Source organism: Plecotus auritus, assembly GCF_963455305.1.
Source record: "Plecotus auritus genome assembly, chromosome: 4".
Taxonomy (NCBI): domain Eukaryota; kingdom Metazoa; phylum Chordata; class Mammalia; order Chiroptera; family Vespertilionidae; genus Plecotus; species Plecotus auritus.
The window spans coordinates 102,518,953-102,541,823 of NC_137775.1; the positions used below are offsets into that span (position 1 = coordinate 102,518,953).

Sequence of the window (22,871 nt, forward strand, 5' to 3'; positions counted from 1 at the left end):
AGCCTTCCTCCCCTCCCCACCGCTCCCGCCCTGCACTCAACCCCGGGCACTCGGAGCTCCCCTGGCATGTGCCACCGCTCTCCCTCCCCCGGACGTGGCTCCCTGACGTCCACTCCCGGAAGTCCTCGTCTCCTGCAAAGTCCTCCCACCTGACCCATCTTATTACCACAACCTGCTCTCCCCACACACACCAGACCCCTACCCTTCCTTCCCCCAGCTTTCATGACCTTCAGGCACACTACGTATTACATACTTAGTGTTATTTCTGACTTTCCCTGCTAGAACCAAAGTACTACCAGGCAGAGATCTTGGTTTCTTTCATTCACTGATGAATCTAAGGGTCCAGAATAGGGCCCAGTACAGAGCAGGTGCTGAAGCAAAACCTGGTGAACTTGGGGACGAGAAAAGGAAGCTGCCCACTGCTTCCTCTCGCTCTGGGTGGGATGTGGATGTGCTGGTGGGACTGGGCAGATGTGAGATCTAGTTAGCAAGTGTAGAGCGGAGGAGGAGCGTTCACCAGCGCAGAGCCACCATGTGCATGAAGCTTGGTTACAGCATCAGAAAGAACTCGCATGTAAGTCATTGGGCTAAATCCCAGGTGATACTTGTTTCACAAGCTCCTTTTATTCTCTGAGCACATTTCTTCATCTCAGAAATGGAGAGAATGCCCCCACCTCTGAGGTCTCAGGATTCAGCAGCACCAGGGTGGGCCCAGCTGCGAGTGGCCACCATGGAACTGGGCCTGGAAGGGCCAGGCCCTGAATGCCACTGTGACGAGACAGCAACTGGGTGGGCGGTGGGCATCTGCGCACCTGTGCGCCCGTCAGGGCTGGGCAGTGTCCCTGCATGCATCTCAGCAGAGTGGGGAGCACTCCCGGCAGCCCCTCTGGCCTAGAAGAAGTCCCTGCTCCTCTCATCCCCAACCCAGAGGAGCAAGCACGTGGGGAAGGGCAGGCCAGGAGAAGCCAGGCACTGTCAGCAAGCCCGGGCAGTAGGTGACCCGGGTCACTGTGCCAGCCACAAGAAAGCTCTGCTTTCCTTCAGCGAGGCAGCCCCCCCAGCACCCACTCCCACGGCGGCCCCCCCAGCACCCATTCCCACGGCGGCCCCCCCCAGCACCCACTCCCACGACAGCCACCCCCCCAGCACCCACTCCCACAGCAGCCCCCCCAGCACCCACTCCCACGGCGGCCCCCCCCAGCACCCACTCCCACGACAGCCCCCCCAGCACCCACTCCCACAGCGGCCCCCCCAGCACCCACTCCCACGGCAGCCACCCCCCCAGCACCCACTCCCACGGCGGCCCCCCCCAGCACCCACTCCCACGGCGGCCCGAGGCAGAGGCAGCCCTCCTTTCCCAGGCAAGAATCTCGGGAACAAGTGAAAGGCTAGAGTTATCACTGGGGGAAGAGGGACAAAGAACCACAGGCAGACGCGTTTGAGACTGAGTGTATCTGCACCTCCTCGTGCCAGAGCTTCCAGGGGCTGCACAGGCAGCGGGCAGGAGCGCGCACTGAGCGGCCACGCTGGTCTGCTCCCGGGAGCGAGGGGCACCGTGTGGTTTCTGAGTCCCCTGGCCAACAGCTGCAGGATCAGTCTGTCCTCACAGGCAGGTCTGAGAAGCGCCAGGTGCGAGGGCTCACGGTTCCCTGGGGCTGGGAGACGCAGCCAACAGCTGCCTGAGGTGAGAGGCCGCCTGGTCCAGTTTCGACAATTCCAGGTGGAGGGAAGAAAGCTGGACGGGCGAGAAGCAGTAAGGATCTGGCAGGAGGCCCACCCTCCCTCCACCCTCCCTTGCGGGGCGGGCTCCCTGGCAGCCTCCTAGCCTCACCCTCTGCTGCCGCCGCCGAGCCTCGGCCTCTCCCTCTGACGGGGTCCGGGCCACGAGGCTGTCCAGCTGCTTCTGCAACTTGTGCCTTCGGGCGGCCAGCAGAGGCAGATGGGCCTGCGGGTCCACCAGGCCCTGCGGGAGGACAGAGGCATCGTGGCTGCCCTGCGCCTCTCACATGAAGACCCTCCTCACTTCAGAACACGCCCTGCCCGCTGCCCCACAGCCCTTCTGACCCTCCCAGCTCCCAGCTCCTCTGGCACCTGCAGCTCCATGTGGACCTGAGCGCTGTCACTGAGTGGGGCCTGGGCCCAGCCGGAGGGGGCGGCTGCACCTGCAGGCAAGAGGCCCACAGCCCCACAGCGGCCCAGGGTGCCCAGCGGCTCCAGGAAGGCCTCGAAGACACCCCACTCTCCAGGCTCTGAGCTCTGCAGCAGCACTGGGGAAAAGGGGCCAGTAAGGGTCAAGGCCTGCCCCAAGCACCCCCTGCCCCGCCCGCCGCTGCTTCTCCCATAGGCACTGGAAGTCCAGGCCACGCCTCACCTCGGGGCCGGGCCTTGGTGAGCTGGTATGTGGCCCGGAGAGCCCTCAGCGCCTGCACGGCCTCCTGGACCCGGGAAAAGCGCTGCTCCAGCTCGGGGCGGTGCCAGCGCTCCTGCAGGCGGGACAGACCAGCGCTGAGCAGCAGGCTCCTGGGACCTGCCAACGTTCCTGGCTATACTTTGCTGGCCCGCCCCCGCCTCTGCACCGCCTCAGGGATGTCACCCGCGAAACCTGGGCGCCATCTACGATCTTAGATGATCAGAGGCTGATGTCTGTCAGTCGCTCTGACTGACGATACCAACCAACCAAAAATAAGGCATTTAAAACGTATTATTCAAAACTCACAAAACCACGTAATTCACAAAACACATCATTTAAAAACGCAGTTAAGCATGAAAATGATTTTTGGGTAAGTTTGCGGCATTCATCCTTTGCAGGTTATTAAAGCTTAAAACTGCACTGAGACTTCGGGACATCCTGTTACTAGCATCCACCCTCATCACAGCATGGCCCTGCCTGCTACCGTTCCGGTTTAACGACGGAAACTGAGGCACGGTTGCTCTTGCCCACGGTGCTAACAGGGCTCCCCGAGGCACTGCAGAACTCCAAAGCCTCCGCAGTGAAGTGCCAGCTATTAGTGACCCACAGCTAACCCCTTCAGAAGACCCCCCACCCCGCAGGCCACCCCAGGGATGTGTGACTCACCAGGCTTTGGGCACTGGGATAGGGGGCAACAGAGATGCTGGGGGCGCGGGGACTGCCCGGCCCGGAGGGCAGCCTCTGCCAGAGCTCCTCAGCCAGGAAGGGCATGAACGGGGCCAGCAGGCGGAGACCGACGTCCGCACAGCAGAACAGCACCTGAGGCGGCCCAGGCGGGCGGGGGCCGTGCGACAGCCGGGGCTTCACGGCCTCCTAGGGAGGAAGCCTGCGGGTCATGCCACACCCTGGCGGCCCATAGCCAGGACTGCGGGTAAAGCATTGGCTGTCCCATAAGGAGGGGAACCCCAGGCAGAATTCTCAGAGGTAGGTGGGTAATCGAACTGCAGGAAGGTTGTGTAATTTAGAAAGAAAAGTATTGAGTTTTCTGCTCATCAAGGAGACACAGTGTTTTTTAAAAGACTGAGAAGCAGCATCCCGAGCAGCAGTCCTGAGCTAGCGGCATCCCGGGGACAAGCAGTGACCATTTCTACCACCCACCGCCTGGGGAGCCCACGCTGGGGCAGGGGACACGGGGGCACCTGCTGGCCCTCCCGCGGCATTAGCTGTGAGAACCTGGGTGCAGACCATGGTGTTTCCTCCCCGGCCAGCCCAGTGCCCAGCTGCCCGGCCTGAACCAAGTCAGAGGCTGAGGAAGAAGCTTCCTCCACCTCCGGGACTGCCTGTCGGGCTGCTTCAGAAGCCTCCCCGCCTCCCCGTCTGGTGCCTCTCGAGCCCAGGTGACAGGCAGGGCAGGGCTCAGCCAGCCCTGGGAAGGGAGTCAGGGTTCCCTGGCTCATCGTCTTCCTGCCCTAACAAAAGGGGCCATGGGGACCCCAGCTGAGAGCTCTGCCAGGGGCCGCGCGCTCTCAGGGCACGAGGGGCGCCTGCAGGAAAGCGCGCGCCCGGCCAGCCCCTCACCAGGTAGACGTCACAGAGGCTGTGGAGCCAGAAGTGGTGCAAGGCGTGGGTGGCGAGGGGCAGCTCCCAGGTGAGGAAGCTGCGCTCGCACTCCCGGGTGGTGTGGGCCAGGCGGCTCAGGATCCAGGCGTCCATGGGGGACGCGGGGCACAGCTGCACGCAGAAGGGGGCTGCAGGTCACAGGAGGGCTTGACTCTCATGCCCCTCCCTTTCCTCAGACAGCAGACAACCCCACTGCCTGGCACCTCTCTCTCTTACCTCCTCTGCAGGCTGCGGCGTGAAGTTCTCCCCTAGGACGCTGAAGATAAAGCGCAGGGCGTTCCAGACCTTGTTGCAGAAATGGCGGGAGCTCAGGATCTCAGAGACAGACAGGTGCAGGTCCCCCGCTGGGAGGGAGAGAGGAGAGCGCATGCAGGCAGGCAGCGCTGGCACAGGGCGTCCTCAGCCCTGTCAGCCCCTCTTCGTGACCCCAACACCTTGCCCGGCTTACCCAGGGCCCCATGGGAGCAAAGAGCGAAGCGCAGGGCATCTGTCCCACACTCAGGGATCCCATGAGGGAAGTCCTTAATCTGCAACCAGAGGGAGAAGGGGTGGCAGATGCTATTGAGGCTGCAGGGCCAGGATCCTGGGTCACAGAGAAAGCCAGTGGCTGTGAGCTAGAAGCCAGATGGGGCAGACACCGGGGACACACCTGCGCTGCAGCTGCGATCGCCAGCTCTGTGGGGTCCAAGTTCCCATCCCTCAGCTTCTCCTGCAGCACCTGGGACAGGTGAGTATTCGCTGGCCTCAGTACAAGACCCACCCCTACAAGGGTCCCACCCAACTGGCTCTTCCCCCCACAAACCCCAGCCCTGCCCAGCTCTCATACTACCTGCAGCTCCGCCCCTCGGATGATGTCCCGTGGGTCCAGCACATTCCCCAGGGACTTGCTCATCTTCCGGCCCTGCCTGTCCCGAACCATGGAGTGCAGAAGCACCTGGGGGCGGGAGGGTGGCAGAGGGCGGCCTGGAGAGCCTTCCCAAGGCCCCGTGGGCTTTAGGGTTGAGGATGGGGAGGGAATCGGGAGGGGAGACCACCAAGGCAGGGGTTAGAGCGAGGACAAGGTTGGGGACACGAGCTACCGAGGGACAGGGCACGACAGGGCATTACCTTGCTGAAGGGGAGCTGCCCCGTGAGCTGGGTCCCCAACATGACCATGCGGCCCACCCAGAACAGCAGGAGGTCACTGCCTGTCTCCAGAAGTGACAGGGGGTAGAAGCGAGTGAGGTCTGGGGTCTGGGAGGAAAAGACAAGCGGGAAGAGGCCCTGGTGCCATCTCCTCAAGACTCGGGCCCACACGTGTCCTTCACCTCCACCTTCCCCCTGTGGCTCGCCAGGGCCTCACCTGCTGCGGCCAGCCCAGGGAAGAAAAGGGGAAAAGAGCTGAAGAGAACCACGTGTCCAGGACATCGGGGTCTGCGAAACAGAACCAGAACCTCAGCTTCCAGGCCCTCAGCCTCCCCGCCAGCTTCCTCCACCCCAGCCCTGCAGGCCCAGCCCTCACCGCGCTCCAGGGTCAGCTCGGCACATGGCCTCCCTGTCAGCTCTGCAGCCGCCTCCCTGGCCTCAGCCTCTGTCCGCCCGACCACCCAGCAGTCCTCCCTGTAGCCCTGCAGAACGAGGCGCGTGAGGAGCTGCCGCAGGTGGGAAGCCTGTCTCTGGGTCTCCCAGGGCCTCCGCAGGGAGATGAAGGCCGGGAGCCAGCGCAGGGAGGTCACAGGACTGAGGCTGGACCATGGGAGAGATGGCCTGAGCACCCGCAGGCCTGGGACTCCGGGCTAAGCCCCGCACCGCCCGCCCGCTCTGCCTCCTACCACCTTCCCGGGCTCCCCCACGAGCAGGTAGGCTGGAATCTGATGGCCCCACCACAGCTGCCGGGAGACGCACCAGTCCCTGCCACAGAGCCAGAGGAGAGTGGCTTCTCAGCGGGAGCAGTGCCACCCCCCCCACCACCGCCCACCCCCCAGAGCCCCTCTTACTCAGTGCGGGAGAACCAGAGCTGCCAGGTCTTCTGGTGGAAGGATGGGCTCAGCTCCAGGGCCCCCGACTCCACAGCCTGCAGGAGACGTTTCAACAGTGCTCCTGCCCCGCCCCACCCTCTGCTTCTCGAGCTCAAAAGGACCTCCCAAACCTCCTGAGAAGATTCTGGGCTTGAGTGAGGACACGAGCCAGCCCTCTGGACCACGTCGCCTCCCTGCCCACAGCGTCCTGATTCTGCATCGCCCGGCGTCCTTCCTCACCTGCACCGCGCGCTCCGCCATCTCCTGGCAGCGGACGAACCACTGGCTCTTCAGCAGGTACTCCACCACGTCCCCGGAGCGGCTGAAAGGGAGATGGCTGAGCCCTGGCCCACCCCTGGCCTCTCCCCTGGGCTCCGGGGCCCACAAGGTGCCAGGCCCGCGCCCTGAGGTCATAGCAGCCAGTGACACTGACGCGACCTGCATTCCAGCCCGAGAGCCCCACGCCCTCCCGGGGAGCCTGAGGTGAAGACGTTAGGGTGGGTCACCTGCAAAGGGGCAGCACCATGGGGTGGCTCTGGAGGCCCCGGAACAGGCCCCGCTCCCTCAGCGAGGACAGGATCTTCTCCCGGGCCACGAAGCGGTGGAGACCCTGGAAAAGGTGCAGCAGTAAAGCTTCAAGGCCTCCAAAGAAAGGAGAAGGGGGGGGCAGGGGTGCCCCCACAGGATGAGGAACAGTAGGCCGGTCCCACCTGCAGCCAGTCCCCACAGGCGGGGGCCATGGTCCCATCCTCTGCAATGACATTCAGGGGGCGCAGGCCATGGCGGGCCCCCAGCTCAGCGTCAGCAGGGCTGTGCGCTGGAGTCACCTTCACTGCCCCTGGGGGAGGAGAGCCCGTGAGCACAGAGGCCGACCAGACGTAGGCTTCCATCATGGCCCATGCCTCCCAGCCCTCCCTTCTCTCTGTGCCTCCCCTTTGTTACCCCACCACCCAGACTACTCCATGCGGGTTCCCCTCCTTTCCTCCTCCTTCCGGTCCCCACTCCCCACACCTGGCTTCCCTCCTCCCGACAGCACTCACCCGTGCCCACGTGCGGCTGGACAGCAGAGTCTGTGATGAGGGGGAGAAGCTGCCCTGTCAAGGGGTGACGAAGGTGTCGCCCATGTAGATGCTGCAGGGAGGGAGAGGGGCAAGGACAGGCGCCTGTGGGCAAAAAGGCCTGGGCAAGTGGGAGAGCCCTGAGGATAAGAGGGGGAGGACCAAGTAAAGAGCCAGAGGGGTCAGCTAACATTTCCTCAAGGGGCTGGGGGGTGACTACTGGAGGCTCTGCCGGCCAAGGGGCCAACACAGCCTCTGGCTCCTCCACCTCCCTCGAGGTAGGCGCGTGGACAAGCAGTGCGGATCTGCCCCGCCAGACCTGGTCAACCCCAACTAGAGGAAAAGCGCGACATTGAGAAGAGACCGGCAGCCTCAGAGCCCCTGGAGGGCTGAGCCGGGGGAAGCTGGAGAGCAGGCACCGCCATGGGGAAGGAGGGGAAAGGAAGCTGTGGGCAGGATGGCTGGGGCAGGCAAGGCAGGGCATTACTGTGTATCGGGCATCATCGGGATGAACAGCCACTGCCACGTCTCCAGGCAATGTCTCTGGTCTCGTGGTCCCTACCACGACCTCTGCGTCTGAGGGTAAAATTCAAGCACGTCCAGCTAGTGGTCATTCTCACCCTCACCCCAAACATAGCTAAAGGCAGGAGGACTGGGAAAGGGAGGGGCAGGAGCAGTCAAGGTTGAAATAACGAGACATGAGGACCAGGTCTAGGAGCCTGAGACAGAGGCTGGTGCCTGGAATCCCTGGCAGAAACGGGGATGGCATTCGGGAAGGCACGGGGCCCAGGGGACCCGGGGACAGTCGGGCCCCAATCACAAACGCTGCACGCATCCCACCACAAACACCCTCTGACACTCCAGCTTATCTACCAGCCCCGCCTGGAACCGAAAGCACCTCCTGTCCACACCCCACTCCAGAACTGACCTGTCTCCCCCGGGGACAGCCTCCTGCAGAATTACTCTGAGCTCCCAGGGCCCAGGAGCCAGGCTAAATGCCCACAGAACACAAACATTGCCAGGTTCCTCACCCCCCGCCCCCCGCACCAGGCCCACATGGGCTCGAGAAACAGGGAAGCAGAGGTGAGTGGGTGGCCTCACCAGGCTCTCCATCCACGGGGAAGGCCACCGAGATGAGGAGGCCGAAAGTCACAGAGGTGGGGCAGCCAGGCAGCCAGAGCTCTGTGGGGCCAGGCAGGGACCGGCGCTCCACCTAGAGGGTGGATGAAGCAGGGTCTGAGAGCAGCCCCATGGAAGGCTCACACCCAGGCCTACCACCCCCACTCCCCCACCCGCCCAGCCCCCTGCAGCGCACCTGCTGAAGCCTCAGAGGGAGGGTGCCGCCTTCAGTGCCCTCACCTAGCGCTGCGCAGGGCAGCTGCAGTGGACAGTGAGCACAGCCACACAAGTGCTGTGCTGACCCCTCCCCCAGGAGGCCTCCCTTCATCCTCACAACACCCAGGGCTTCCCATCAGCCCTGATGTTCAGATTGCAAAAACCGAGGCTCAGAGCCGGCGGCGGCAGGACTTGGACTGAGTCGGGCGGTCTGGCTCCAGACTCTGGGCTTTCACCCGTCATGCACTCCCCCGCAGCCGCTTCTCTTCCCCTGCCTCACCTCAACATCCGAGATGGCTGACCTCAAAGCGCACGACCAGTTGACAAGCTGCCGGCTGCGGTACAACAACCCTGCCTTGTGGAGTCGCACAAAAGCTTCCGTCACAGCCACCGAGGAGCCCTAGGATGACCAAGTGTCCACACCCAACAGCCCCTTCTCAGCCCGCCGCCCCGTTCAGGGCCCGGCACTCCCATCCTGCTACCGATACACCACCACCCACCTCCTCGCGACTTCTAAACCCCTCCCGACCCCACAGGACCAGGCCGGGCACACTCACTGCGTCCATAGTGAAGCACTCCCGGTCCCAGTCCAGGGAGGCCCCCAGAGCTCGGAGCTGCCCGCAGATCTCTCCCCGTTTCCTGTGTCCAGAGAGGTTTGTCAGCAAGCATGCCCCGAGCACCAACGACCAGGCCCAGGGACACCCAGCCACGCTGGGGGCTGGGAGGAGGGAGCATGGCCCAGCCTCTGGAAGCTAATGTAGACAGTATGGACCCTTCTATAACATTAAAAAAAGCAGAGCCTGGCCAGCGTGGCTCAGCGGTTGAGTGTTGACCTATGAACCAGGAGGTCACGGTTCGATCCCCAGTCAGGGCACATGCCCAGGTTGCAGGCTTGATCCTCAGTGTGGGGTGTGCAAGAGGCAGCCGACCAATGGTTCTCTCTCTTCATTTATGTTTTTACCCCTCTCTCTCTTCCTTTCTGAAATTAATAAAAATACATATATACTTTAAAAGCTCGAAGTTCTATAACAGGGCAGCCAACTTGTGGGAAACCCAGAGTAGCTTTGCAGAAAAGATGGCATGTGCTAGCCGACCTGGGGAAACGAGGGCAGGGTCAAGCAGAGGGAAGGTGGCTGTGGGTGAGGAGGGATGATAAAATCTAGGCAGGAAAATGGGGCCAAGGGGCGAGTGTGAGTGTACACACATACACATACATCAATAAACACATCTTACTGTGTCACACACAGACACACAGCTTGGAGACCCCACCAAATGCTAAAAGGCTCCAGCGCTCAAGTCTCTGGAAGTTAGGGAAGTGAGGGGGATGGGAAGAGCAACCACAAGCTGGGAGAGAGGCTGGGAAGCAAGGTCCCAAACCCATGATCTCGATGTCCGCGCCTGGCACTCACTCCTCCTTCCACTTCCACACCTCCAGGAGGAAGTCTTCCCGGCCCAGCTCGTGTCTCCTCACCCCCCGCTCCTTCCACAGCTGCTTCTCCACCACAGTCTAGGAGATGAGGCAGACAGTGAATCGGGGTCTTCGGGGGAGAGCTCTCTTGCACCCGAGAAAAGGAAACAGTGGCAAAAGACATACTTGGGTAGCAATCCCTGCATGATCTGAGCCAGGGACCCACAGCACGCAATCCCCACGCATCCGGTGCCTGCAACAGGAACATGCACACAGGAAGCCCTGAGCTTACACATTCATCCTCCCCCTCCCCCTCCCTTCTCCTCCAGAAACTCCAGCGGCCCCCTTCCCCTCACCAGCGCACAAGAGCGTCCTGGATGGCCACCGTCAGTGCATGCCCGATGTGCAGGGACCCGGTGACGTTGGGAGGGGGGATGCACATGGAGAAGGTCTCCCCCGTGCTCTGGGGCAGCCTGGTCTAGGAGCCAAGGCAAAGGGCAAGAGAGGGCTGGAACTTACCCGGGTGAACAGCTCCCTCTGCTGTCCCCAAGGCATAAAGAATCGCGGGAAGGAAGGGTCCTGCAAGTTACAGGGTGGGGGACCTGCCCAGAGGATGCGAGGGGACCCTGGAGCAAGAGACAAGCTCTCCAATGATTGGCTGTGGGCTCCACCTCAGAGACTCAGCCTGCCCACCTCACGGGCACCTGGGGTTCACTCCCCGCCAGTACAGACCTGATACTCGGGTTTGAAGAAGCCCTCTCGCACCCACCAAGGGTACCAGGCCGCCTCCACGTAGCGGGGGCTGTAAGCAGCAGGCAGGGGCTGGGAGACATCTGTGGAGGTGGGGCAGATGAGAGACATCAGTGGAGGCGAGCAGAGCTCCTAACTCCCAAAGCTCCGGCTGCATTTCAGCAGCCCTATGGGCGACAACGGGAGAGAACGTTTCGTTACCTTTCTTCTCACCGGGTTCCGTGGGGATTTCATACAACACTATTTCTTTAGGAGTCCAGGCCTTACTGGATTCTGCGGGTGACTGGGGGGAGGGGCCGGAGGGAGGGGCTGCAGTTCCCAAAGTACCCCAGGCACCTGGGATCCAGTCTCCCCGCCAGCCCCTCCCAAGTCTTCTCAGGGACCCAAGGACAAGCGGTGCGACCCCACCTTGCTCTCCCCGGCTAACCCGGCCTCCAGCGCCGCCTGCTTCTCTCGCAGGCGCTTCTGTTTGGCTTCGCGGTTCCTCCGGGAGGTGGGGGTCCCATAGGGCTCTGACTGGGTAGAAAGGGGATGGGACCTGTGGAGGGCCCGTGAGGGCCTCAGCCCCCATGGTCGAAAAGAGGCCAGAGGCAAATGCGGCATCAGGAGGGCTTGGGCAGGCACCTGAGGAGGACACAGGGTGCGGGCCGGTCACACCCCTCAAGTCACGCCTTACTCCCGCCTCCTACTAGCACTGCGGTTACTCCATCCCACCCCGCACAGCCCCCGCCCTGAGCACCAGACCCAGAGCCAGGAGGAGCGCTCTCCCGGGCGAGGGTCAGTTTCTGGCCCCCAACCTACGCACGTGCGAAGAGGGGGTGACCGTTGACACGCGGGAAAGTGAAGGGCTCGGGGATTCGGGGAGATGGCCGACACCGGCGCGCCGAGAGCCAGCAAGAGTCCGGCCAGTCACCACGACCTCGGCCTGCCCAGCGCCGCCCGCACGTCCCGGCCCCGTGCGTCCCAGCCCGGAGGCCCCCCGCCCCCCGCGTGCTCACCCGGCGGGCCAGCCGCGACCCCAGGGCGCCCCGCAGCAGCGACGCCGAGGACTGGGCTACCGGAACCGGACCCGCGCTACGCAGGGGTCAGAGCTCGGCGGGCGCATGCGCGGAAGCCGCGGCCCCGCCCGTCCCTCCCGGCCAATGGGCGTGCGGGGGGGGGGGGGCGGAACGACAGAGAGGGAGGGCCCGGGCCGCGAGGAACACTTCCACGACTTTATTGACGGAGAGGGAGGGGCCAATGGGCGCGCGGGGGCGGGGGCGGGGGCGGGGGCGGGGGCGGGGGCGGGGGCGGGGGCGGGGGCGGGTGTCCCCAGGTGCAACCCCCTCCCCCGCTCTACCCCCCACCCGCCAAGTCCCCGGGGCGCTCGCCCTGCGCCAGCGCTCAGGAGCTGTGCTTCTGCCGCTTCCAAAAGCGCTTGACGTCGCCGTGCCCCGCAGGCGTCACCACCATGAGCCGCTTGGCCGCGTTCTCGAACACCAGCACGCCCAGCTCCCGCGCATGGGCCAGCAGCAGCTCAAAGTCCACTTGCGACAGGAACTGGTTATACAGGACGCCTGCGGGAGAGGAGGCGAGGCCGTGAGCCCCTCGGCCACAGGCCACCCACCATTTCCATCTCGCCCTCCACGTCTCTTCCATGGCTCATCCAACCATATTCAGGAGGGCAACACAGTGCAATAAGAACACCCATAACGCTTCCCAAACCAGAGAGGTTACCCCTCCCAATTTCCCTCTTCTAACTAAATCCAAATTGCACAGATTTGAGACTCACCTGAAAATAAAGTGTCTTGTCAGCAAGACAAAAAAATAAAATGCATCGATAGCTTTTTCAGCTCATCAAGACGGAATTGTCCTTCCTCTGGCCAATGGCTAAGAATCAACCCACAAAGCCACTCACCCTCGGTGAAGCGGAGTCTGTCCCTTTCCAGCTCCCACAGCCGAATCTGGTCTGTGATGGTGGGCGGCAGCACAGGTGTCTGCAGGGCCAGGGGATGGCTGTAAGATTCCAGAACACTGCTCCAGAGGACCCAGCCCGCCATGCATCCCCCAGATTTTCCAGCGCTTCATCACCAGTGCCAGGGCTGTCAGCCTCCAGCAGCTTGGTACCTGTCTGTACCTGTTTAAGCATCACTGGGTGGGCCCTTGTCCTTAGGAAATGGATGATCTAAAACAACAGAGAAGAATGAAATCAAGGGCTTGAATAAGAGGGCAGGAGTACTACCTAGGCCATCACCTAATGTCAAAGGAACGCCAACTTACTGCTTACAAACTCTTGGCCACATGGCTGTCAGCAGCCCATGCCCTGCTCAGCTGTTGTCCCAAGTTGCTGTTCCCACTGGTCATGTCTGCCATCCCATCTGCCGTTTGCAGTCTTATTTTGTTTTTCTTTAAAATAGCAGCACTTAATGTGTGGCAGGCTCTGAGCTCAATGTTTTACTGCTGCTCTCTCACTGACTCCTCCCCTCAACCCAGTGAGGTGAAAACTCATGGTTCCCATTTCCCACATAAGGAAACTGAGGCTCAGAAACGAAGCACCTTGCCTGTTCATGCAGCTAGGAAGTAGTGGTGCCAAGACACAAATCCAGAGCTAGCCCTCATCCCTCCAGTCTCTCCCACGCCTAGAGCCTCACCTTCTCCTCACGTGCCTGCTCTATGCTCAAGCAGCAAGTCACACCACCTGCTGCAACAGACCTGGTGCTGGCCTTCTCTAAGGAGTCCACACAGCCCAGTGCACCCCGTCTTCCCGCCACACCCCCAAGGGGGGCTACCTGCTGGGCTGTAATGCCGCTGGCGATGGCCTGCTGCACGCTCTCCCGGGTGACCTGCGCCACCACCATGTTGGGGAAGCGATAGAGCATCTCAGAGAAGAGGGCAATGAGGGCGATCTGCAGCTCCGACTCTGACCGGGGATGGGAAGAGAGGATGAGGAGGCTGCCCTACACCCAGTCTCCCTCCCCCCTGCCCTCATGTGTAATTGGAAGTGTCGGAAAACTGTACACTGTCAGGTAAACTGAAAAAAACTGACACTTCCTCCGGCCTCCTTCCCTCTCCACTCCCATCCCAACCTGCTCTCCCAGGGCCCCTGTCGCCTCACCTGTGTAGGCGTACAACCGGTAATTGGTTTCCATGACAATGAAGCCTGGCTGATGTGCAGTGCCCCCAGCCCCAGAAACACCCGATGAGAGATTGATGGCCAGGCGTGTGGGGTAGTACCGCCGGGACTTCCTCTGGGAAGGGTGGAGGGCAAGGCAAAGGGCCCTCAGCTGTCATGCCTTCCTTCCTGAGACACCTGAGCCCTCCCAGTGCACAGAGCCCCACCCCAACTTCTCTCACAAGGGACCCAAGTATTGTCCTGGCAACTGCTTCCTGCTGCCTCCCGAAGGCCCACTCCTTTCTAAAGGCCACAGCAATATGGACCCACCTCTTCCCTAGAAGCCGTGTATTTGGGTGCTCATACCTTCCTCTGGAAAACAAGCCCAAATTCACGCAGATGCTGCAGGAAGTTCAACAGAGAATCACTCATACCTTCCACAGAGTAATCCTGGGGAAGAGAGGTAGCCAGCTGGGGTCCGAAACACCTCCCATTCTCCCCCTGCCACGCCCGCCCACTCGCTCTCTTTTCCCACCTCTGGCTGTGCTCTGTTCCTTCTCATCTTCCACTCTACTGCCGCACAGCCGCACTTCCCCTTCCCATCTCCCCCTTCAGTTCGCCCACCCAGACCCCCAGCTCCAGCCCCTGCGTACCTTGCCCAGAGTAGAGAAGCTGAGCTGGAAGAGGAAGGAGAGGATCTCCACCAGGTCCATGCCCCGACTCTAAGGAGGGGTGGGCAGAGACAAAGAGAGGAGCAGGAGGGAGACACGGAGAGGAGGGTCAGGGAGCAGTCTGTTGGCAGCAGCCTCGGAGGGGGCCTTGGGAAGAGCCGCCCCTCACCTGGGCCGTCTGCAGGTACTGCAGCATGAAGTACCAGAGCTGGGCGGGGGTGTCCAGCAACAGGAACTGAAAGCCAGCAGAGGTGATGCAGGGCGGCTCTCCAGGCTCAGCACTGGGGACGGGGAGAGGGACAATGGGAGAGGCGTGCAGAGAAGGGCCACAATCCCCACTGGTCCTCTCACGTCTTCTGGTTTATCTCTGGCCGCACTCTGCTCACTCTTTCAGTCAAGCCCCTCCACTCCTAACCCCCAGACACTCAGTTCAGAGGAAAGGCAGGCGCAGCGGGCAGTTGTGCTTTGGCTTCCTCACCTCTTCATAAGGCCCGCCTGGCTGAGGAGCTGAGCCAAGTCCTGGCTGACAGCTGCACTGGGGGAGCCCACCATGAAGTGCAGGACCACCTGGGGGATGCGAGAGCAGATGCCTCTAGGGCCCGCAGGAAGTAGGAGCACAAGCAGAGACACACAGAGTCCCGAGGCCTCACCTCCCATCGCTCCTCGGCGTACTTATCCAGTGAGGGGACATCTCGGGCATGCTTGTCTGGTCCCAGCTGACTTGTGTCATCAGACCAGGCCTTGCCCCTATGCCCGGATAGGCCGAGAGTAAGGAGCCCTGCCTGTGTTCCATGCCCACCCTCTGCCCTCCTTCCACCCTCGTCCCCATGGGCCATGAGTGGGAGATCTTCCCCACGCTGTGCAGCCACATCCGGTCCGACTTATTCCTAAAGGGACTCCCAAAGGAGGCGCCCTCAGGGCCAGAGGCCCTCAGGAGCTCTGCCTCCACCATCTGAGTCCCTGGCCCGGCTCAGGAAGATCAGGAAGGACATACCCACCCAGAAGGGCAGTGCGGAGGTTCTGGCGGAAGACGGGGTTCAGGATGAGGCCCTGGAGACCACCAGGAAGCAGCTGTGTGTGCCAGATCCGGAGGCCGCTCAGTAGCCCTGTACTTTCCTCCTGAGCTCTGACACAGAAACAGAGAGTGAGGGGGTGTATGGAGAACAAAAAAAGGAGGCCCAGGATGGCCTCCATTCCTACCTTTTCTGAACTGGTGATCCTTGGAGCACTGTTTCTGGGTGAAATCAGAGACTTCTTAAGGCAAATTTCTGTACTGCAGCACTTACCAGAGCCTCGCTATAGACATCACAACTCTCCCAGAGGAAATACTGCATGCTGAGTTTCCCAAATTTATTTAGTTACAAGTTTTGTGCTGTACCCATTAATATTTCCTGAAAATGTTCCAAGGAACAGCAGTTTGGGAAATCTAGCTGTTGAAAATGCAGCAAACTCACTTGCTGAATTCCTTCTTCACCCACAGGGCCACAGCAGCTTGTGGCAAAGGCTGCTCCAGAAAGAGCATCCGCATCACCCAGTTCTTAGCCAAAGACGGGAGCTCCCTGCAAGGGGCAGAGACAAAATGTTAATATCAGCAACTGCTCTCCACCTGCATCTCAGCCTCTCACCCCCACAACCTGACCAGTCTTGCTGTCCCACAAACACCATCTGTTTTGACCTGATACACTTTAATCTCCAAGCCCCTTAGAATTAAGCTTCTATCCATGATGACTTACCCCAGTCTGCAGGCCCATTACATCTCCCACCATGGTCCCTGTCATGAAGGACCTCCTCACCTGAAGACAGCTAAACAGGTGGCAGGGTGCCCGTACAGTCGGTCCAACACCCCAGGGCTCAGGCCCCCGAGGAACTCCTGCAGATTCCTGCATTGCAGGTGTGCTCGGTTCAGTCCACCCCTCGAGGGGGTGCTCTCCATCACCTGAGAGATGCAAGTGTTAGAAACGCAACCCACAGTGCGTGCCCATGTCACCCTCACCGTTCTCATTCAGGTCCCAGATCCACTGGCCCCCACCGTTACCCATCTTTTCTCCGATTTCCCTTTCCATGTCATTCATCTCTTGTTTCTCCCAAACCTGACTGACTTCTTCCTCTCCTGCCTCCTCACCTCACTTCTGGCCTCAACTCCAGTCTTCTCTCAATTTCCAAGCAACAGAACTGTTAATTGTCCCATATTTTCAAAATTATTTTGTATTTCGGTAATTTGTCTCGTCTTTACTAAGCAGTGACCTCTCCTGGTCAGAGCAGCCATAAGCTCCACATTTGTCAGACCTTCCCATCTACTTCTTGGCCCCACGACTCTTGCTGGGCATGGCAATAAGCTATCTCTCCCCTCCATGTCTCCCAAATCTAATTCTACCTCTTTCCTTTTCCTCCCCCTCCCCAAGACTACTTCACCCCATTCAACCTGATCCACAACGTCCGATCTAACTTCCCACTTTTCTCCCACTCCTCCCTCTCACTCAACGCTCCTACACTCCGCCATCCCCTCTCCCGGCCCCCTTACCGCTCTGTCGACCTCAACTAGTGCACGTCGCTTAGTCGGAGTCAATGTCTCGCATTGGCTTCAGGAAATAGGGGGAAGGACGGTTAAAAATTAGAGAAAAGGGTAAGGAGAGCGACGAAGGATTTCACAGACAGGGGTTCCGTGTGGAGGATTCAGAAGAGAAGGGAAAGAGTGGAAAAGTAGGGACGATAAGAACAGGCGCTGCACCCGCCCGCCGCGGGGCGTACTGGGATTTGGAGTTTTGCCCTTGTCCACCCAACAAACTGGCTGAAGCGCGTCTGACTACAACTCCCAAAAGGCACCGCGGGGAAACAGCAAGGAAAGAGAGCCCGGGACACCCGAGCCAGGGACACTTAGTTCCGCGTCGCTCTCCACTCTCGCCGCCCCTCGGGCAGGTCTAACCCACCGGTAGGGGAGGCGACCCGAGGACTTCCTGGCGGAGGCGCGCAGACAGCTTGGTGGTGAGGTACTTAGTTTTAAAAATCCAGGAATCTGGGTTCCGTGGACTCAGTTGCTCCCGGTAAAATTGGGATACTGCGTTCTCCAGAGCGTTTGCGCGCGTTAGGAGTTGTTAACACGATCCAGTGCGCTTACTGGGCACGTTAAGTAATAGATCTTAATTGCCACATCCACCATGCTTCCCGCTCCCCCACCCCCCCGCCCCGCCCTGCCCCTGTGAAGTTAGAAGATTCTAGTAAATACAGTGTTTAACTCAATTGCTCCCTCTGATTTGATTTATGAACCTACTTCAGGAAAAGGGAACGGACCGTCTTCAGCCAAGATGAAAACTACACACTTCCCTAAATTCGTATAAGGCCAGTTTTATTATTCCCGTTTTATAGACTAGTGAGATCTACTAGGTGTACCGGTTAATAATGCGGATTTTGTAATCGAAGAGAACACGATAATTTCAAGAGAAACATCAAAAGTGCTTTATTCAAAGTAATGTCCATCGCTAGCTACACATTTCCCCATCTTTCAGATAATTTGTGGATACCGTCCCAATAGAATTTTTCTTGTTTTGAGGCAAACCATTCAGAGACCCAATTTTCCACTTCTTCGTACGTTTTGAAGTGCTGCTCAGAAAGTGCATGTGCCATTGATCAGAGCAAGTGGTAATCTGAAGGAGCAAGGTCTGGTGAATACAGCCGGTGGGTTAATACTTCCCAGGCAAGATCTTTTAATGTGACTTTACTGGTTTTGAAGTGTGCGATGGTGCATCATCATGAAGCAAAATTATTTTGCCATGTCTTCTGGCACATTCTGGTCATTTCACAATCAAAGTGTGGTTCAAATTGATTATTTGTTGTCGGTAATGATTAATATTAATGATTTCACCTGGTTTTAGACGCTCATAATACACCACTCCTTCCTGATCCCACCAAACGCAGAGCATTGTCTTCTTTCCGAAGCAATTTGGCCTTGCAGTCGATATTGATGGTTGACCTGGATCAACCCATGATTTTGTGCGTTTGGGATTCTCAAAATAAATCCACTTTTCATCGCCAGTCACAATTCGATGCAAAAAAAGACTTTCTTTCGTGCCATTGAAGCAACATTTTACTGATGACTTTTCGGTTTTCCATTTGTCTTTCGTTCAGTTGATGTGGCACCCATTTTCCTTTCTTTAAAATTTTTCCCATTGCTTGTAAATGATCGGAAATTGTTTGCTGAGCAACGTTTAATTTTTCTGCAAGTTGTTTTTGAGTTTGACACGCATCTTCATCCAATAATGCTTGTAATTGTTGGTCTTCAAACTTTTTCAGTTGACCTGGACATTCTTTGTCTTTCACATCGAAATCATCACTTTTAAAGCATTTAAACTGCGTTCACAAGTATCTTGAGATGGAGCATGTTCACCATATGCTTCCCAAAGTATTAGATAACTTTTTCTTCAAAATAATGAATTAAAACTTCCCGCAAATGTTCTTTTTTTGACACGAAATTCAACATTCTTAAGTGTAAAAATATCTATGATGTTAACACCTTCAGCAAATTTGACATATGAAGTTTTGAAGCTTGCTGTCAATACAACAAAATAGCATACATATCAAATCGCATATATATCAACATATGTGTAACTCCAGCTATTGGAAAAAATCCGCATTATTAACCAGTACACCTGGTATTCGCCCACGACCAGGCAGCTGGAAAGTACTGGAGCAGGGACCTGAAGGGCATTTGCCCAGGACCAGGGGCTGACTGTGTAACTTCATCATGTCTGCTTTGTTGTTTCTTCTTTAGCAATTAATGTTTAAAGTCCTCAAAGAAGGCCACAAAATTAACAAAGCTTCTTTATGCAAATGCCAAGTAAAGTTAAAAGACAAATTACAGTCTGGGAAGAAGTATTTGATAAAATGGACAAAAAAATAAAGAGCTCTTCTAAAGCAATAAGAAAAAGAAACAACATAGCGGAAAGATTGACAAGAGAAATAACAGGCAGAAACAGAAGAAATACAAGGGCAAACCTCTCAACTTCACTTGTAATTCAGAAAAAAAAGTAAACCAAAGAAACAATAACATCCGATTTAAAAGAATTAAGAATTGTCCACCTCGATGTTAGTTTAGCCTTGGTACATGAGCGCATGAGCATACTCATACACTTTCATTGAAGGTTGATATAGGCATGCTTTTTTAAGGGCAATTTAGCAACTTCCCCTTTAAGAATGTTTCATACTAAAATTCTACCACCTGGGTACAGAGTTATACATGCAAAGATATTTCTGGAAGTGTGTTTGTCGTGTTATGAAAACAATGGGAACAGCCCGAGCGTCCATCACTGGGAGTTGGCTGGTAAGATTGGGTCTTTGCAGCATGAAGAACACTGGGCAGCACTTAGGAGAGGAGGCACAGTGGTGACCTGGAGCTCCGCACAACCCGTCACGAGGGAGAGAAAAGCAGATTACAAAATGGCACGCCCACCCTATGCCATCTTTGTAAAAGCTGTCACGTGTGAGTAAAACTCAACTAGGGCATGTGCTTCATGTTAATTTGAGAGAGAAGGTGGAGCTGGGCAGACCAGGTCACATGTAAGGAAAGCTCTGAGGCTACAGAGCTGCTAGCCACCTGTAGCTGTTTCCATTCAAATTAAAACATTTAAAATTTAGTTCTCAGTCACACTTGCCCGTTTCAAGTACTCAGCAGTGGTTACCTATTGACCAGTGTTATAACCATCTCCTCATCGCAGTTCTCTCGGAGTTTCCTGCTCGAAGGGATGCAGTGGGCGAGGGCACATGTTCCTGGCAGGAACTGAGCAGGCTGAGTTCCTGGAACTGGCCTTCAGGAAGAAATCAGCCTGGGCTCCTAGGAGCTGATTTGTAGAAAGCTCCCTGATTTAGGGCTATCCAGCCTGTGCTCCAAACTTACTGTTGAAATAGGAATTTGGGGGGGTGAAGAAGGCAGGTGCAGGGAATTTTTTAAATTAAGGGGTCCTGTGGAAGAAACACAGGGCTACAGAGCTGCAAAAGAGTACATTTCTATAAGACAAGGGAGCAGGGAGCCAGCAGAAGTTACATTTCCATAAGACAAGGGAACTGGGACTAGCCAAAGGTCTATATTTACAAAATAAAGGAGGGCCTCACATGTCCCATGTGAGGTTTAACCTTTGAGCTCAGGAGTTGCTATAGTGACCAAATCAAAGGGGAATAGTGGCCAATCAGAGGGGATATCAAGGCACAAAAACTGCACCCTTTATAAACCGGGGAAAAAGGAACTCGGTGGGACACTTTCCCCCTCCCCACGTGGGAGTCTGTGCTTGTTCTTCAATAAATTTCCACCTTTGTTATACCACCTTCTGTCTGTGGATTCATTCTTTGACTCTGACGGACAAAGAATCCGGGGAAGCCATCCTGCCCAGGGGAACACCATGTGTTCCAGTCCAGAAATCCCATATCACTGTGATGTAGAGTGAGCGGTGTCGCCTCAGGCAGTGTCCTGAAGAACGAGCAGAGATCCAGGAGCCCACAGGCTGCTTCTCAGCAGCACCGCTCTCTGCAGCTGTGTCCCCCTTTGCAGCTGTGCCACCTTGGGCAAGTGGCTTCACCTGGCAGCGTTTTCTTCCCTGTGAAATGCAGTAGTTTTAGCTAGTTCATCTGTTGGGAGTGTTAAATCAGATATAATATGTAAAAAATATGGTACATGGCACATAGGAGATGAATACATTCTTTTTAAAAACCACACATTTAAAATCACACCTGTAGTAAGTGCTACAAAGAAGAGCGTGGTGTAGCTTTGTGCATCAAGAGGGAACGTGACCTCTGGCAGGTCAGGGCACCTGCTGAGGGACAAGCAGACGCTACCAGGCAGACAGAGGGGAGCTGTGTCCCAGGTGGGGGACAGCGTGCTACAAAGGCCACGCAATAGGAGGGTGCGAGGCCCAGGGGGAGCTGAGAGGCCGGTGCTCAAGGGAGAGGGTGGGGAAGGGCCCAGCCTGGGTGGGTGGGGGGGCAACATTGGCCAGGAAGATTTTTGTTCTTATTCTAAAGTCCATGGGAAGCATTAAAGGGTTTGAAACAAAGGAGCAGATTCATGTGTTTTCAAGTTCAGTCTGGCTGCAGTGGGGAAAACAACCCTGAGAGGAGCAGGCACGGATCCCGTGAGACTCTGTCCGCGTCCAGGCAGGAGGGACTTAGTGTGTGCCGGGTGACGGAGAGGAAGGACGGGTTGAAGGGGAATTTGGGAAGCAATGTCAACAGAGCTTTGTGATCGGCTGGGTTTGTGAGGGAGAGTAAGTGAGCCCAGATTTCTGGCTTGGGCGCTGAGTGGATGCCACTGCCATTGAGTCAGGGAACAAGGGGTGAGGACACACATGCACCTGAACTCCTGTGGTTGTGTCTGGGCAGCGGTTTCCTCCGTGTGCCGCGAGAATTGTTAAGACATGGGACACCTGACTACTTAGTCAGGGGCACTGGCCTCTTTCCCTTAGATTACAGAGTGGCAACATCAGGCCCTGGCCTGGTAGCTCGCTGCTTAGAGCTTCGTCCGTTACGTGGAGGTTGCAGATTCAACCCCGGGTCAGGGCACATGCAAGAACCAACCAATGAATGCAGATAAGTGGAACCACAATCAGTCTCTCTCTCTCTCTCTCTCAAAAATAATAAATAACATGACATCCAACACAATAGCCGTCCAGTGTGAGTCAAAATTACACCTATTTTGGTCAGATTAGCAAAAAATATAATTTCTTTAGTGTGCCACCGAATTTTAGCAATTAGTTTGTGTGCCACGAGATGAAAAAGTAGAAAATGGCTGGTCTACAGCTTCAGGTTCTGAGCGCAGAGGCTGCCCGCCCCCCCCACCCACCCCCTTGCTCGCTGCATGGCCTCCATCCCTCACCACCTGGGCTCTGGCTCCTAAGCCCTGGCCCTGCCATCGCTGCCTCGCATGCGCGGACCTGCGGCTCAGCAGGCTCCTCTGCCGCGTCCTGGACCCCGAGGGCCCATGAGTCCAACCGAAGCTGACGTGGTCTCTACTGCTGTCCTCGCCCGGCTGGCTCACTGTGTGAACAGCGACCATGTCCCCGGGGTCTTCATTCACAAGAACTGCCATCAAGGTGGGTCTGCCTTGCTAGTACTTGCAACTGATTTTCCCCTTTCCAACCAAATTTGAACTTTCTCTTAAATGTTCTCTTGGTGGTGATTGATCATCCTTCCAAGCCTGAAACTATTTAGGCTCTTATTTCTGGCTCCAGCAAGACTCCCACTGGGTGACTTGCACACTTGACCAGCCTAATCCAAGTGTTCTCCAGCTGGGACTTTCAGACCCTTGGGCTGGGGGGTGGGGGGGGGGTGGTGCTAGAATATGGGCTAGAAAAAAGGACAGGTCTATTTTTATTAACCTCTAGCTGAAATGTAGCATTTCTTCCAAGTGTGAGTGTGAGCAAAACCCCAGCATATGACTGTCACTAACAGACACCACAGCTGTTTTCACATCCCTCCAGTCACAGAAATGTCAGGTACCGGTTATTGTTTGAACATGTTAGTACTTATTACGACTGCTGCTAGATGTTATT

At 57.4% G+C, this 22,871-nt stretch overlaps 2 protein-coding genes across 5 annotated transcripts; both read right to left on the reverse strand.

Annotated features, from left to right (window-relative positions):
* Positions 1 to 1,432: 1,432 nt before the first annotated feature.
* Positions 1,433 to 11,688, reverse strand: VARS2 (valyl-tRNA synthetase 2, mitochondrial). 3 transcript variants are annotated; one of them, XM_080666915.1, is made up of 30 exons: positions 11,577 to 11,688; positions 10,987 to 11,202; positions 10,780 to 10,861; positions 10,561 to 10,661; positions 10,185 to 10,306; positions 10,015 to 10,081; positions 9,830 to 9,927; positions 8,978 to 9,059; positions 8,701 to 8,820; positions 8,187 to 8,298; positions 7,573 to 7,661; positions 7,068 to 7,158; positions 6,738 to 6,865; positions 6,534 to 6,637; positions 6,268 to 6,349; positions 6,007 to 6,083; positions 5,845 to 5,920; positions 5,532 to 5,637; positions 5,373 to 5,443; positions 5,138 to 5,263; positions 4,860 to 4,964; positions 4,680 to 4,748; positions 4,479 to 4,557; positions 4,247 to 4,374; positions 3,989 to 4,141; positions 3,077 to 3,283; positions 2,372 to 2,483; positions 2,092 to 2,267; positions 1,832 to 1,963; positions 1,433 to 1,735 (listed from the first exon to the last, which is right to left on the reverse strand). In XM_080666915.1, exons 2-30 carry the CDS (start codon positions 11,179 to 11,181, stop codon positions 1,640 to 1,642), a joined length of 3,186 nt encoding a protein of 1,061 aa, XP_080523041.1. In that variant the 5' UTR covers positions 11,182 to 11,202; positions 11,577 to 11,688; the 3' UTR covers positions 1,433 to 1,639. The 3 variants fall into 3 exon arrangements, with proteins under 3 accessions (XP_080523041.1, XP_080523040.1, XP_080523042.1); XM_080666914.1 differs by having other exon boundaries at positions 5,842 to 5,920; XM_080666916.1 differs by lacking the exon at positions 11,577 to 11,688 and adding an exon at positions 11,384 to 11,566.
* An 88-nt stretch (positions 11,689 to 11,776) lies between these two features.
* GTF2H4 (general transcription factor IIH subunit 4) lies at positions 11,777 to 17,079 on the reverse strand. 2 transcript variants are annotated; one of them, XM_080666917.1, is made up of 14 exons: positions 16,862 to 17,079; positions 16,134 to 16,276; positions 15,795 to 15,899; positions 15,335 to 15,466; positions 14,991 to 15,087; positions 14,819 to 14,907; positions 14,510 to 14,621; positions 14,323 to 14,391; positions 14,036 to 14,119; positions 13,673 to 13,805; positions 13,347 to 13,477; positions 12,695 to 12,742; positions 12,476 to 12,554; positions 11,777 to 12,134 (listed from the first exon to the last, which is right to left on the reverse strand). In XM_080666917.1, exons 2-14 carry the CDS (start codon positions 16,271 to 16,273, stop codon positions 11,962 to 11,964), a joined length of 1,392 nt encoding a protein of 463 aa, XP_080523043.1. In that variant the 5' UTR covers positions 16,274 to 16,276; positions 16,862 to 17,079; the 3' UTR covers positions 11,777 to 11,961. The 2 variants fall into 2 exon arrangements, with proteins under 2 accessions (XP_080523043.1, XP_080523044.1); XM_080666918.1 differs by having other exon boundaries at positions 15,339 to 15,466; positions 16,862 to 17,074.
* Between the last annotated feature and the right edge of the window lie 5,792 nt (positions 17,080 to 22,871).

Excerpts from the sequence above, each read along its gene's own strand:
- GTF2H4 (XM_080666917.1), bottom strand. The coding sequence starts at position 16,273 with ATGGAGAGCACCCCCTCGAGGGGTGGACTGAACCGAGCACACCTGCAA. Across the intron at positions 14,622-14,818 it reads CAGGCGGGCCTTATGAAGAG|TGCTGAGCCTGGAGAGCCGC; the intron begins GTGAGGAAGCCA and ends CCCCGTCCCCAG. Across the intron at positions 12,743-13,346 it reads GCGGCATTACAGCCCAGCAG|ATCATCCATTTCCTAAGGAC; the intron begins GTAGCCCCCCTT and ends CTGTTGTTTTAG.
- VARS2 (XM_080666914.1), bottom strand. The coding sequence starts at position 11,181 with ATGCCGCATTTGCCTCTGGCCTCTTTTCGACCATGGGGGCTGAGGCCC. Across the intron at positions 9,928-10,014 it reads ATGCAGGGATTGCTACCCAA|ACTGTGGTGGAGAAGCAGCT; the intron begins GTATGTCTTTTG and ends CTCATCTCCTAG. Across the intron at positions 1,736-1,831 it reads CTCGGCGGCGGCAGCAGAGG|CTTTCTTCCCTCCACCTGGA; the intron begins GTGAGGCTAGGA and ends TCGCCCGTCCAG.